This window comes from Berghia stephanieae, chromosome 3 (assembly GCF_034508935.2).
Source record: "Berghia stephanieae isolate SIO BIC M18660-M18661 chromosome 3, UCSD_Bste_1.3, whole genome shotgun sequence".
In the NCBI taxonomy this organism is placed as follows: Eukaryota; Metazoa; Mollusca; class Gastropoda; order Nudibranchia; family Aeolidiidae; genus Berghia; species Berghia stephanieae.
The window spans coordinates 68,751,668-68,767,639 of NC_088362.1; the positions used below are offsets into that span (position 1 = coordinate 68,751,668).

The following is a 15,972-nucleotide window of genomic DNA, read 5'->3' on the forward strand; positions in this document are numbered from 1 at the left end:
TGTTTTTTTTAAAACCCAAAATACAAAAGCATTTTTAAAAGAGTACTTTGATAACTCTTAATTCTGCAAAAGTTAAATGACTGGCATCATTTGTACACACAACCCACAGAGCTTTGAAATATTTTGATATTATGGTTTCAGTTAGATTTTTCTATTATTTAATGTGTAAGATTTACCAATATTTGTTTTTGTTTTATTTTTCTTTCATTTATTTTTCTGGTTTGTTTGGGGGGGGGGGGGGGGGTTTGGGGGGGGGGGGTGTTGATTTATTTTTAAAGTCTGAGATCGAAACTTTAATAAATGACAATTGATAGTTTTAAGATGACCCCCAATTTCTAAATAAAAAAGAAACATCAGGTACGTAAGTTTTCTGTTTTAAAAGTTAAGTTTTAAGGTGCCAAAAACATAATGAGAAAAATATATAGTAGGACAATAAATAGAGTCATAAAGTTCATAATGAGTTGTTACCTGGTCAGCAGCCGGGAGAGTGACAAAAGCTGGAATCTGCTTGACCCAGGAGACGACGGAGAAGAGTAACCTGGCCATAAGTTCTTGTTGAATGTCCTGGTGCAAGGGCATCATCAGAGGTGGTGTGAGTGTAGGGGTTGATGACAGGAATGTGCTGAATCCAGGGGGACACTAGAATGGAGTCAAGGGAGAAAAAAAAAGAAGAAATTATATTCTCATTAGTTTGAAGCGTTTTCACTGATTTACACTACAATCCTCTTCCCCTCTTTCTACCCTCATTATCCTCCGTCCGTCTCCTTTTCCTCTTCATACTCCTCTCGTTCTCATTCTCTTCCGCCCCCTTTTCTTTATCAGTGTCTCCAGCTATTCCTCCTCCCTATCCTCTTTCTCCAAATGCTCCTCTTCAACCTGATCTTCTTCTTATATTCAGCCTCCTCATCCCCCCCCCCCCCCCCACACACACACCCTTTTCATCATCCTCCTAATCCTCGTTGGTCTCTTCCTCCGTACTCTCCTCCTTATTGATTCAGAAATGAGAATGTCAGCTCACATTTCTGCTCTCTGTAAATCTTTATACTTTCAATTGAAGAAAATCAGTTCGATCCGTCAGTATAGTGCAATTGGAACATGTAAAACATTGGTTGTTTCCCTCATTTTTTCGAAACTAGATTATGGTAACTCCCTGCTTGTCAACTTGCCTCAGGCTTCTATTAAACAATTACAACTACTGCAAAACAGTGCAGCAAGATTAGTTTTTGGCAAAAAAAAATTTGATCATGCAACCCCTTTGTTGGCCTCTCTCCACTGGTTGCCCATTGAAAAGCGCACATATTACAAAGCAGCGTGTCTTGTTTATAAGTGTTTGACTGGTATAGCACCGGCATATCTCACAGATCACGTGGTCATGTGTAAATTTGAAAATTACGCTTTAAGATCATGTAATGACCAAACGAAAATTTCGGAAAAAAGATCAAGAACAAAATTTGGTGATAGATCGTTTGCTTGTTTCGGCCCCAAGATTTGGAATGAACTACCACGTGGTCTGAGGGAGTGTAAGTCTTTACCTACCTTTAAAGAGACATTTTTACTGTATTTGTTTTTATTGACTCTATGAATCCTTGATTTGGCTATGAATTATTATTATTATTATTTATTTTTTTTCACTTAAAATTGATAATTTATATTGTAAAGTGCCCAGAGCTTGTGTTTTACACGAGAATGAGCGCTGTATAAATGTGTATTATTATTATTATTATTATTATTATTATTATTATTATTATTATTATTATTATTATTATTATTATTATTATTATTATTATTATTATTAATTATTCTCTTTTTCTTCCCTCCCTTCCGCACCCCCCCCCCCCCCCTTTCTCTTCATAGCCTACTCTTCCTCCTCCTAATCCTTCTCAATCCAATGAAAATAATTAATATATCGAATGAAGATTTCGTTATTTGTTGTTAGACCGCCATCTGAGTTATTAGTTCTCACTAAATTCTATCTATCAGACTATAAATGTTAAAGGTTACATAAAAAATCTAGTTTAGTGTTTTGTTATGATTGATCTGGCGGACAGAAGTGGTGAGTATGTATTTTACAAGCATCCCATCAATACTGACCTGCAATCGATTCAACTCGTGGAACCTGTTGACATATCCCAACATCATCATGTGTGCATCGGGGAGAAGGGGCATCGCAGGGAGGGGCAGGTCTGAGTGGTGGAAGGGGAGGGGCATCATCTGACAAGGGGGTGTGGCTACGGTGAGGTCCATCGGATGGTCCTGGGAATTGGGTGCTCTGGAATCCATAAGAAGAGAACTCCTGCCTTCTCCTGACTTGTTTTTGGGTTTTCTTGGACCCCTCTCGTGCTGGACAGCTGTTGAGATTTGAGCCAAATTTAAAATTTGAAATGGTTTAAAATCACTTTTTTTTTTCTTCAATATATACATTTTATAAAACGCATTACATATGCATGCTTTACGCGATCCACAATTCTTCTCGTTACCACGGGTACCCGATCAGGTAGAGATCCCGATAGCTTAACAATCATAGATAAAGATGTCGATTCAATCATAGATAAAGATGTCGATTCGGGGAGCACTCGAAATGTTGGGGTTTTTTACTGTCCACCCAGCATTTACGGGTCGCTGGGTCTTTTAGATCTAGATGTAAGAACTCTGTGGTAAATAAATGGCGTCCTATTAAAAATGATAACAAGTAATTGTAGACTGACCTTTCAACGATATATAAATTAAGATAAAATCCGGCATCATAGGTATTTAAGGGCTACTTTAGACAGGAAATGAATTTCCATACTACACAATGCAAGGCATATTTCAGTAAAACAGATGCTGCACTGCCCTTTCACGAGCTTGTACGAACATTTCAAAAGAGTCTGTAGGTTTGGTGAATGATTATAGTATTTCTTTACAGACAAGTGTGACCAAACGCGTAAAAACGGCATTGTGTGTGTGTGTGTGGGGGGGGGGGGGGGGGGGTGAAATCAGATTCCAAATAGTGATTTTAAAGGCAAAATTGCGAGACATGTGAAATTCTAATAATTTCTGTCCAATAACTGATATTCATTCGTCTTACTAACACCCAAAATAATTAATTCAAGTTTCGTATTTTCCATTATGAATCCAATTATGAATCCAATTTTTAGAATCCAAGTAACCAAAACACAATATGTACCATTTTTTTGAAGGTGTGTCACAAATATGTCTTGACAATATACATACGTGTATGTTTACGGGCGTGCTATTGTAATCGTACTCTTACCTTAATCCGCATTGTACATAAAAGCTTACCAATCTGTTAATTTATCCATTTATCAATCTATTCTTTTCATCCATCCATCCACTTATCCATACATTCATCTATCTCTCCATCTATCAATCCACCCATCCGTGCGGCTATGTGGTCTAGTGGTATGACACTCGCTTTCGGATCGGAAGGTCCTGGGTTCGAGCCTCGCGCTCGGCGCATAGTTGAGTCCTTGGAAATGGCTCTTTATTCACATTCTCTCACCGTACTCAGGTTAAAATGAGTACCTGGACGTTAACAGCGTTGTCTTTGTCCGAAAAATTGTAATATCGCCTGACAGGCGTCATGTCCCGTCCTACATGTTAAATGTTGCTGTTGACCAGAGACCCCTTGTAAAGCGCTTTGAGCACATTTAGTGGATATTGCGCTATAGAAAGCTCAATTTTTTTAAAACTTTTTTTTTTTAATCTATCAATCCATCCATCCATCAACCAACACCCTTCTTTGTTCATATCATAATGACAATAGTTTTTCAGTCACAGACCTTTCGCTGATTCCATTGTGTGTCTTGTCCATCGGACACCATCCATATATTTATCCACCCATCCATCCTTCCTTGTCCACCGAATACTATCCATCTAACTATGTAAGCAATCATCCATCCATTGACCAATTCACAACTCTACCTATCCATCCATCCATCCATCCATCCGTCCACTCATCCACCCATCCATTAATAATTCCACCAACAACCTACCTTCTTTATTCATATCAGCCTGAAAACATTTGTTCAGCCTACATGCCCTGCATTGATTCCTATGTGTCTTGTCTACCGGACATCTTCCTTTCAAGGGCCCCTGGGCTTTGCAGGTGTAGGCCCTGTTCTTGTGGATGCTTCTCTTGAAGAAGCCAGAACAGCCTGGAAAAGGTATTGAATTAATTAATACAGTTTCGTGAGAATCACTCACAAACGCGGATGGCAAAATACAATAAGAAAGGCTTGAGTGACGTCATCTTTATTCTATCTATTGTGAGTGACTCACGGATGACAGGTAGATTTAGATATGTCCTGAACGAGGTCACATAAGTAGCATAGGAGACGGCGGTAGGGTCATTTCGTTTATTTATCTATTACTAAATAAATCTGCGGCAGTTAACGAAAAATATTAATATACACACACACACACACACACATATATATATATATATATATATATATATATATATATATATATATATATATATATATATATATATAAAATAAAGAAGGAAAAAAAAAGAAATTAAATTCTGAGATTAATAATTAATGAACTATTTATCCAACCATTCATAATACTCTATAATAAAAGTTAAGTTATTTCTCTACCTATTTTCTTGTTTCTTGATTGGTTGTTTGATTGATTAAGATAACTTAGTAATTTATTTGTTTATCATTATTTTCTACTCATTTCTTGTCTCTCAACTGTTTATCTACTGATCTAGCTTATCATTGGTTTGACAAAAGGGATAAAAGCGTGAATGGTGGTTTTGGTATGAGTATGGGTTATGGTTTGAAGATGATTGTAGTGTAGATTCTGATGGTTTTGATAGTGGTAGTGATAATTAGATGGTGATGATGATGATGATGATGATGATGATGATGATGATGATGATGATGATGATGATGATGATGATGATGATGATGATAATGTCTTAGAACACCCACCATCACAGCTATAGATGCCATAGTGTTTGCCTGAGCTCCTGTCTCCGCACACCTTACATGGAATGTCCAGCAAGCGGTCACCTGAGGAACACAAGGTTGGAAGAATTAACGCTGTGTAAAATTGATAAATATTGAGATCCTGATGGCTCAGTGAGGGTAAATCAATCCCGTCACAAGCAAAGGGACTGGTATCGATTCCCCTCCCACCCCACCCCTACTCTGAAAAGTGAATTTAGAAATAAACTGATGATAAATATGAACTTCGAGTTGTTGTTTTTTGGGGGTTTTTTTTTTAATGAAAGAAATAGTATGTAGTATGTATTTCCCACTATAACGAAGTAAAATTAACTCAAAGTTTCATATTTGTGGCTATAAATTAAATTTCAAGCACCTAACTCATCCCTACATAATAGCGCTTTGAAGCGATGGGTCACATTTGTTATCACCGCCACTTATCCCGTGACTATCCTTGGTCAATGTTGATTGGTTTTCTCAAATGCCAAATGCGATGCCAAATCGAGCATACATGCCACAACAGAGCAACAATTCAGATTTCGATTTAAAGAGAGGAATAAAGTAATCTACAGCACAGGGTCACTCTTAATATCCGTCATTGCCGATACCAGATACTCGTTCATACCTGAGTCGAATGGAGTAAGGTATGGAAAGTGCTTACAGTGCCGAGACCAGTTTTGATAATTGAAAAAATAATAATAATAAATCAGGTTATTGACCTCGCCCAACATCGCTAATTTTATTACAAGTCGAGACACTTGCCTATGAGTATAAGTATAAGCCATCAACGTCATAAATAATAAACGACATTTTGACAACCGCAAGTCTCCAAGGTCTCGCTGTAATTAAATGATCATATTTGAATTTATCCATCTGGTCACTGACTACGCCCAATATCGCTTGAATTTATTTCAAGACGAGACAGCGTATTGCTAATCCACCGAGGCCAACGAATAACAACGTTAAAAAAACTAAGAAATCATACAACAACAACAACAACAACAACAACAACAAACCAAAACAAACAAAACAAATCCGCGCACTTTCAAGGTCAGGTCTGAAAGCTCAATTTAAAAAAAATTAGATTTGAAGGATAAGTTTTCTGGCCAAAATTTTAATATGCTTATCTTAAATTTCAAAAGACGGCAGCTCTGCTTTAGACATGCTGGTTCCTGATTCCAGTCCCACGGTAACAAGGGTTGGGAAAAGCTCTTTACTCACATGTTCTCACTATTCTCAGGTTAAAATGAGTTCATGGCTGGTAATAAATAAATTTAAAAAATAATTAAAATTCCCTTTATTCATCCCATAGGGGAAATTTGTCTCTAGGGTCTATTCCAAGGGAAGACTGGAATAACCCAAGCGTCAGCAGCTGTGCAGCGCCGCAAAGTGAGCTAGGGCTAGGTGACTTGCTCAATGCCACACAGCGAAGCGGCGGGTGATCGAACTCGGTACCTTTCAGGTACGATGCAAAGACCGTACCGCTGAGCCACGCTGGCCCCAATGTTGTCTCCGTCGTCGGAAAAAACTATAGATAAAAATAAATAAATAAATAAATATTTTTTTTAAAGTAATAAAACGTACCAAAAAAAAAAAAAATTCAAAAAAAGCAACAATCAAAAGAGAAACAAAAAAAACAACAAAAAAAACACAAAAGAAACAAAACAGGCGTCACGTCTTGTCCAACACACTAAATCTTTCTGTTGTCTTGTGACCCCTTGTAAAGCGCTTTGAACACATTTATCCGGTATTGCCACATGCTTAAGAGTGAGGCAAAAAAAATTGCAATTGTGTGATTCATAAGTAATTTAAATTGTTCGTATTAACATAAATAGGAAATCGACAAATTTCTTCGACTTCCATTCGTGTTAAACTCGTGAAGTAAATTGGCAATTTTAAAAAAATGGATAACTTTTTTAAAAAATTGAAATAATGCTATCAATATTAAGAGGTTTTTTGTTATCTTGATATTTCAATTTTTAACGATATTTTCTAATCTGTCAAATTTCCTGTTATCCCCTCAAATGTAAAGATGCCAGATAATTACATAACGGTCGACCCCTTTTATCCAACTGACAAACTAGCCACTCACAGACAAAAAAGCAAAGAGCCTTGAGTGAATTTGGCTCCATCTTCAACGTATTTGGCCCTACAGGAAAACCAACTTTTTAACTCACTCTTTGCCATCACCCTATATGGAGCTTGTGGCTCCTTGATTGCTCTTCATCACCGATTTTCTGTCATTTATCCCTGTCTTCTTCTTTGATTATTTCGCACAATCTTCTAAAGCAAGCCCCCTGGGCCATTTTAAACCTTGTCCTCTGATGTTCCCCGATGTCATAAGTTGCCTGTTGTTTCCCAGGATTCCAAGCGGGAGACAGACACAGTTTGGAAGACTTTTATGTCTCTTCTCTTCTTTTATGATGTCAACACATTATTAAAATGTGTCCACAAGGAACTTAATGATGTCAGTCAGACATTTAAAGTAAGTCTATTCACTTGATCATTTATTTTCAATAAAATATTTGAATTCAATTCATTAGATCTACAACTGGAGGACATAATTGTCCACCTATTTTGTTTTTCTCATTTCTTTTCAATTTATACTCTCTCTCTCTCTCTCTCTCTCTCTCTCTCTCTCTCTCTCTCACTCTCTCTCTCTCTCTCTCTCTCTCTATATATATATATATATATATATATATATTTATATATATATATATATATATATATGTAATATATATATATATATATATATATATATATATATATATATATATATATATATAGAGAGAGAGAGAGAGAGAGAGAGAGAGAGAGAGAGAGAGAATTTATTTCTCTCTTTTCTCTCTTTCTCTCGCTATTTCTCTCTCCCTCTTTCTCGTTATTTTTTTTTCCATTGAGAGGGGGTGAAGGATGGGGTCATTTTTTTCAGTATTTTGTCCTCTTTGTTAAAATTTTATAATGGGCTAAACAACCCATTAAAGAACGTTATATCATGCTGCCTTTTATTTATTTATTTATTTATTTATTTCTTTCTTTCTTTATTTATTTATTATTTTTCATTTATCTCTTTATTTATCTATCTATTTATTTTTATTTATTTATTTGACTATTTATTTATTTTAATGTAAGAAAGAAAAATGTGAGCAGATGTTCAATAACATTGGTGTAAAATATAAACGGTACTATATTAAAATTTATATATTTTGTAAACAGTTAACAGGTCAAAACTTTGACAGCTATTGCCAAAAGAAAAAAAAAAAGACCACTAACAGGCACGTTGTGCTGTTTGACAAAGGACTTTGGTTCCATTTAGCGTCCTGGGGTAATAATTGAGCCGTTGTGATACACAATAAGAATGATAAATCCGTTGAAATGCTCTATATGCATGATCATTCTTATTCCTTTCTTTTAAAAGAAATATCTTCTTTTAAATATATTAACAACCCCTTTTTTCATCTACTGCTTTCATAATTTGTTTCTATCAGCCCAATTTTCTTTCGCCTTCATCTATCTTCTCACAGTCATTATCCTTTAATGATTTTTACAAAAATACATATTAGAGTTAATTTGTAAACTCACAGATAGAGATCTATAATGATACTAATAATAAAAATAACAATAATAATATGCCGTGATTGTAATTTACATTAACAAAATGTTTTCCTTCCATCACATATAACTTTCATGTACAGTCCAACAGCCGCTAGCAGCAGCAGAAACAGCCGGAATAGCAGCAGCCAGTGTCCAATTAACTCCCATCCAAATATTCCATTAACATTTAGCTAAAACATTAACATTCTTCTCTCTCTCTCTTTTTTTTTAAAGGGTTGTTTGTCCTTTTGTACTTTCAAGAAGTAAAAAAGAGTGAGCTTCTCTTTTATATTATTATTCTTTTGCTGGCGGGAAGGCAAGACTGAATTAATGACGTTCTCACGAAAAAGGCAGCGTCGAGATAATTTAAACTTAAAAGGCAGCAGTTTTACTGCTATCTTTGTTTGAAGGATGAAAGGAAGGAGGATGAGGGATAGAGGGTCGTCTGAATCATTATTGGTTATTATAATGTTATGGATGGAACATGAAGAGACTGGTGCAAATAAAATGGATAAGAATGGGGTAAAAAAAAAATATAAAAGGAGGAACTCACTTCGTGACGCACCAGCGTGAACTGTTAGTGAACACACCCCTGTTTTCTCACGCTTTTACTCTTTTTTATAAATCTCTTTTCAAAAGTTGTGGAAAATAATAATGGATCAAAGAAGGAATGAGATGTTTATGAACAATTATAACAGGCTGTATGTTGGAGAGAAAGTGGGAGGATTAAGAGACAGGGAACGTGATAGATAGATAGATAGATAGATAGATAGATAGATAGATAGATAGATAGATAGATAGATAGATGAATAGATAGATAGTTAGATAGATAGATAGATAGATAGATAGATAGATAGATAGATAGATAGATAGATAGATAGATAGATAGATAGATTGTAAGTGCGATAACCCCACATTTCTTTATAGACCGTTTCAACCTTAAATTGATATTTTGTTTTGGTTTGATTTGTTGGGGGGGGGGGGGGGGGGGTATTTTTTTGTTAATATTTTTTTTTATTAAAAAATTTATTTATTTATTTATTTATTTATTCATTTATTTATTTATTTATAATTTTTTTTTTTTTTTTTTTTTTGGGGGGGGGGGGGGGATCATTATGACATATTGGATTGAAATGATGGGTCATATTTCATAACCACAATTAGTCTAAACTCGTTAATTACTTTTAACTAGGTGTACATGTTAAAATTTGTAGGTCTGATAATCGGACGCAATTATGGGCTTGTTTCATATTGTTGTAATTTGTAATATTTTTGCGTTGGTTCGAGAGTATTCCCATTACAACAATGAGCCCATAACATTTTGGGTTATCAGTCGTCTCTAATGATCGGAAAGAGAACATAAATGAAAGTTTCCTCTTTTCCTTTACATATTTAATTTGAATTGAATTGAATTTGATCTTATTCATTTTTATTTATTTATTTATTCATTTATTTATTTATTTATTTATTTATTTATCTATTCATTTATTTGTTTGTTAGTTTCTTTAGCTATTTATCCATTTATTTATTTATCTTTTAAACTTTTAATTGTCATGTGGATGTAATTGTTTCCATTAATTTCATGATTTTTTAGACTGTTTGTAAATGCTGACCAGTAAAATGCATGACATCTGAAACAATGTAAAATCATAATTTATCAGAGACGTATGTATGCTTATTATCGTTGTTGCTTTCATAACTAGTTTGGTCATTAATATATCATTGTACTATGAACTTTGTACACTTTATGATTCATTTCGATGTTACATTGCCGTATTGATACATTTTTCCTGACATTCAAAGTTGGGTAAAACTGTCTGTGAATGATACAATGCAAGCTATATGAGATTCTGTAATTATAAACTATTGTATAAGGCATTTAAATGATAATTCCTATTAAGCCTTTAGTAAGATAAGATAAGATATAAAGTCAGGCTTTCATGATAATGTTATGCATATCGCATTACTCCGCCGAAAAATCTTCTGACGCATAATCATACGATACCAAGACACGTTTATTTTTGTTTTGTTTTGTTTTGTTTTTCTTTGTCAGAAAAAAATGACTTTTTATATGGATTGGCGAAAGGTAGTTTGTCATTGAACAATATTATTGGTCTTCAACTGTTTGATGAGATATCATTGTAAAAATAAATAAATAAAATTAATAAATACATAAAGAAATAAATAAATAAATAAATAAATAAATAAATAAATAAATAAATAAATAAATAAATAAATCTATTTTTAAGGCAAAATTTGAACATAGAAATGATTAAGAACAGTGGCTATTCATGCAGCGTTTAGGTATATTTTGCCTGTCTTCCTCCTCTTTCTCCTCTTTTCTTCTCTTCCACCGCCTACTCCCCTTTATCACTATCATCGTAATCATCATCAGCATCATCATCATCAACAACGACATCATCATCGTCAGCATCATCATCTTTTTCCTCTTCTCCCCTTTATTACTATCATTGTAATCATCATCATCATCATCATCATCATCATCATCATCATCATCATCATCATCATCATCATCATCATCATCATCATCATCTTCTTCTTCTTCTTCTTCTTCTTCTTCTTCTTCTTCTTCTTCTTCTTCTTCTTCTTCTTCTTCATAATCATCATCATCATCATCATCATGATCGACCACCACCACCACCACCTAATGACCGACACCATCATCTTAGAGGGAGGGGAGACAACTGAGGCATTAGAAGAGAAAAAAAAGCTTTTCCATTTATTCACTCCACTCAAAATAACATTCTCTCTGAAGTCGTGGGAAACTCGCCCAGTCGAAGCCATCTGCGTGGCAAATTTCGACCTCTCTGCTTCTTCTTACTTTAAGGCTTTTCCGTTGTGACGGGTGTTAGTCAATATCGACGGTGAAGAGTACTTATGACGAGCTCGGGTTGGAAAAATAAATAGACCCCGTTCGATAGTCCCTGAAATCAAGACTTCAATCCGTAGTAGAAATGGACTTGGGTAAGGAGGTGGGGGGGGGGGGGGGGGGGGGGGATAGAGGATTAGAATATAAAAAATAGAGGAATTATAGAGCGTACAATAAATATAGTAGAGTATTTCACTATTCATGTATTATTTTATGGTGTGATGGCCTGATGGACAAGGCATGGCACTTGACATCCGGAGCACTGGGGTTCAAGCCCCGTCCATTGACGGCATCTCGTTGTTTTGTTTTTTTGTTTTGTTTGATGTTTGTTTGTTTGTTTGTTTGTTTGTTTTTGTTTTTTTTTTGTTTCTTGGTCAAGAAACTTAAGTCCTTCTGCTCATTGTGCGAGTTCTTTTCTCGAGATATACCATAGAGAAAAATTGTCTCCAAGAATGAATTAAGGGGATTTCTTTTGTATATACAATTATTATTACTCATTATCTTTTTAAAAAGATGTGCGCTTTTTTTCCGGATCCTCACATGATACTAATTAATTGCGCTTATTACCCTTTAAAACTAAATTCCACCTCATGTTTCAAAGAAAAACGGCCTGTATGTTTTCATCATAACTCTCACAATATCAGTCACTGTCAATCGTAAGCTAAACATTTACACCTGAGTCAGCTGGAAGAGGAAATTGTTGAAATGAATATATGTTAATTAAGTGATTTTCCAAGACAGCGTCTTGACCAAAAGCCTGTAAGTAATTTGCTTAACATCAAAGACAATGTGAGTAATAATAATAATAATCACTACCCACTCTCAATGTTGCTTGATGTTCACTAAATTTTGGACACAGTGTTCAATGACACATTTTTGTTTCTATTGTTATCATTTTGCCTGGCGCTGTCCCATATTTTTTTAAAATAATAAATATGAACATTTATAGAATGAAATTGACGTCACTCAGCTCTTTGTCATTGTTTTCAGACAGCCATTTTAATGATCAGTTCTCACTAAATCATATCAATCAAACTATAAACTTCGTACTTCGTTTTGTGTGTTGGTATGTTATATCCGGCCGGCGGATGTCGTGAATATTTTACCTAAACGCAACTTTACGGATTCAGCTTGCTCATGCCCTTCCCAATGCGGTTATGTTGTGTGGCACTTGCATTAGGACCTGAAGGTCCTGGGTTTGAGTCCCGCTTCCAGCGGCACATAGTTAAGTCGGAAAAGGCTCTTTGCTAACATTCTCTCACCGTACTCATGTGTCAAATGAGTAGATGGCTGTTAACAGCGTTATCTCTGTCGGGAAAAAAAAATTGCCTAACAGGCATCATGTCTCGTCCTACATGCTAAGTGTTTTGCTGTTGGCTAGGGACACCTTGTAAAGTGTTTTGAGTTTGTTTGTTTTTTCCCGACAGTCACATGAAACAAAATATGTCCATCTTATACAGTGCAAATTGCTAGTTGGCTTCCTCATTGAATGAGCACTTTTTATTTATCCAACACTGCCAAAACCCAGGTACTCATTCAATTCTGAGTTGAGTGCAGCAATGTATAAAAAGTGTTTTACCCAAGGACACAACATCAGGGCCATGATTATGCTATCATTGTCACCCATTCTGTCACTAACGACGTCCTTGAATCACTCCAATTTTATTCCAATACAGATACAAGATTCAGTCACCGAACGGTTCAGCAATCGACGCGTCGGGTGAAAAAAGTAGCTTTTGAAATATGATCCGGAAATTAACAAGTCGGCGACTGAATCAATCTCCTCAAAGTGAAGAGCGCGAAAACATGATTAAACTGTGAGCCATAATGTAAACACACGGGAATGAAGAGCTCTTCCTAGGTAGCGAGATGTCAACAGTTACATGAAAGGCTTTTGGAGAGGATGGTGATGTCGAAGATGAAAGTGGTTGTGTTGGTAATGATAGTAGTGGTGGCGGTGGTGGATATGACGGTATTGTCAACAGTAGCATGAAAGGTTTTTGGAATTAATGGAGATGATGATGGCGTTGAATGAAGAAGAAAAAGAAGAAGAAGAAGAAGAAGAGGAGGAGGAGGAGGAGGAGGAGGAGGAGGAGGAGGAGGAGGAGGAGGAGGAGGAGGAGGAAGAGGAGGAGAAAATAGAAGAAGAAGAAGAAGAAGAAGAAGAAGAAGAAGAAGAAGAAGAAGAAGAAGAAGAAGAAGAAGAAGAAGAAGAAGAAGAAGAAGAAGAAGAAGAAGAAGAAGAAGAAGGAAGAAGGAGAGAAGAAGAAGAAGAGAAGAAGAAGAGAAGAAGAAGAAGAAGAAGAGAAAGAAGAAGAAGAAGAAGAAGAAGAAGAAGAGAAGAAGAAGAAGAAGAAGAAGAAGAAGAGAAGAAGAAGAGAGAAGAAGAAGAAGAAGAAGAAGAAGAAGAAGAAGAAGAAGAAGAAGAAGAAGAAGAGAAAAAGAGGAGATGGAGGAGGAGGAAGAAGGGAGGAGAAGAGGAAGAGAGAAGAAGAAGAAGAAGAAGAAGAAGAAGAAGAAGAAGAAGAAGAAGAGAAGAAGAAGAAGAGGAAGAAGGAGAGGGAGGAAGGAAGGAGGAGAAGGAGGAGGAGAGAGAGAGAGGAAGGAGGAGGAAGGAGAGAGGAGAGAAGAAGAAGAAGAAGAAGAAGAAGAAGAAGAAGAAGAAGAGAGAAGAAGAAGAAGAAAGAAGAAGAAGAAGAAGAAGAAGAAGAAGAAGAAGAAGAAGAAGAAGAAGAAGAAGAAGAGGAGGAGGAGGAGAAAGAAGGGGAAATAAAGTACAGTAGCAGTACATATTTTTTCTCCTTGAAGTGTTTAGGATCAATGTCCCAATTACGGAATCGGCCGCCCAACTAAATTGAGTACTCAGAATGACACAAAACCCAATCTAAATCAGGTTTCATCAACATGTTTCCGATTTAACTTTGAATATGTTTGTATAAATAAGGAAGATGATTTTCTGTAGCTAAAATATTTGTTACAAGATGTTGAAAAGCCTCCACTTTCCAGCAGGTTGCACAGGTGATTATTTAACATTATCTTACAGGTGAGCGGGAAAAAACCACCCTGTCCTTAAATAATCATAATCCATGAATCTTTATTGTTTTAAAACTTAACAAATATTCAAACAAAAAAAATAAACGGAATTGATGCCTTACATCATATTTCAAAACAAACAATATTTAAGTTGAGCTAAATACTAAGATGTTTGAAGCTGTGGACTTTTTTAAAAGAAGGTATAGAACAAAAATGGTAGTTATAGCTTCAATTCATTTTTAATGGGGAAACAAAGGAAAACCTTTTTTATTAATAAAAAAAAGGTACGTCAAACGGTACATTTCGGACTCAATCCTTCGGCAGACAATGGTTTTTGGCCGAAAAAAAGTTTTGGGCCAAAACGTCATTGTTATATATTTTGGGAGGCCTTCCGCACGTTCCTCGAGCTGAGGGAAACAACCCAAATATTCATTTAACTAACCCCAAAATAAAAAAAAAATAAAAAGAAAACTTAGTACTTTTAACTAATCCTAAGAGGAAAAGCAAAAACCCTTGGACCTTTACTGCAACATATAACTACTCCAATTAGAAAAAACAAAAAACAAAAACAAAACAAACAAACAAACAAACAAACAAAAAATACAAGCAAAAAAAAAACAAAAACAGTCAGACCTCGAGCTAACCCTAATAGATAAAAAACCTCAACCAAAAAAAACTGCACTATCTTTCATTACTTCAACGACAATGACAGCGGAGAACCAAAACAATTTTCATATTTAGACATTTTAATTGTTACCAATCAACCAAAGTTTGTTCTAAAGCTTTTAAAATGCTACATAAAATTTACATAATGAATAAATAAACGTCTGACAAAAGATCCGCGGTTAAAATAACAATATAAAGTGAAAACCTACCGCGAGGAAAGTGCAGAAGATCTCCTTATATTTTTATTCTTTTTATTTCATTTTTTTTTAAAGTTGTTAAAATCATTTTTGACCAATATCTTAAATTTTTAAAATTACGCTTTCATAAGAATTATTCATAAAACATCATTGAAGACAAATTTTGTTTCGGCAAACCGACGTACTTATATTTACAATAAGTGTGATAACCTTTATTGTTTTGGTCTCAAACCAGTGCTAAATGTTTTCCATTACAACAATATTCGATCCTTACATCGGTAAATAAGGTGACGTAGGGGTTAACATATCATTAAACAATGGACATACGTTACAGAGAAAAGGAACAAAAACAAAACAAAACAGAAGTAAAGAAAGAGCAAGAGAGAGAGAGAGATAGAGAGAGAGAGAGAGAGAGAGAAAAAAAAAAAGAGAGAGAGAGAGAGAGAGAGAGAGAGAGAGAGAGAGAGAATTATTAAGTAGGAAGAGTTCAGTTCATCAAGAAGAAAAAAAATACCCAAAAAAAAAACAAAACAAAAGCAAACAAAAAAAAAAAAACAACAACAAAAAAAACCCAACAAAAGTAAAAAAGAATATCAAATCTCCATCAGATGAACAGTTCAACCGATACTCTTTA

The 15,972-nt window shown here is 35.1% G+C and overlaps 1 protein-coding gene across 1 annotated transcript in view; it reads right to left on the bottom strand.

Moving 5' to 3' along the window:
• LOC144969331 (nuclear receptor subfamily 2 group E member 1-like) overlaps positions 1-15,972 on the bottom strand; it is a 32,522-nt gene that overhangs the window by 3,411 nt on the left and 13,139 nt on the right. The window contains exons 3-6 of the mRNA XM_078908441.1: positions 4,944-5,024; positions 3,996-4,157; positions 2,092-2,348; positions 469-639 (exon numbers count right to left, since the gene is read on the bottom strand). Coding sequence (XP_078764567.1) covers positions 469-639; positions 2,092-2,348; positions 3,996-4,157; positions 4,944-5,024 — 671 coding nt within the window. The remainder of the gene's footprint in view (positions 1-468; positions 640-2,091; positions 2,349-3,995; positions 4,158-4,943; positions 5,025-15,972) is intronic.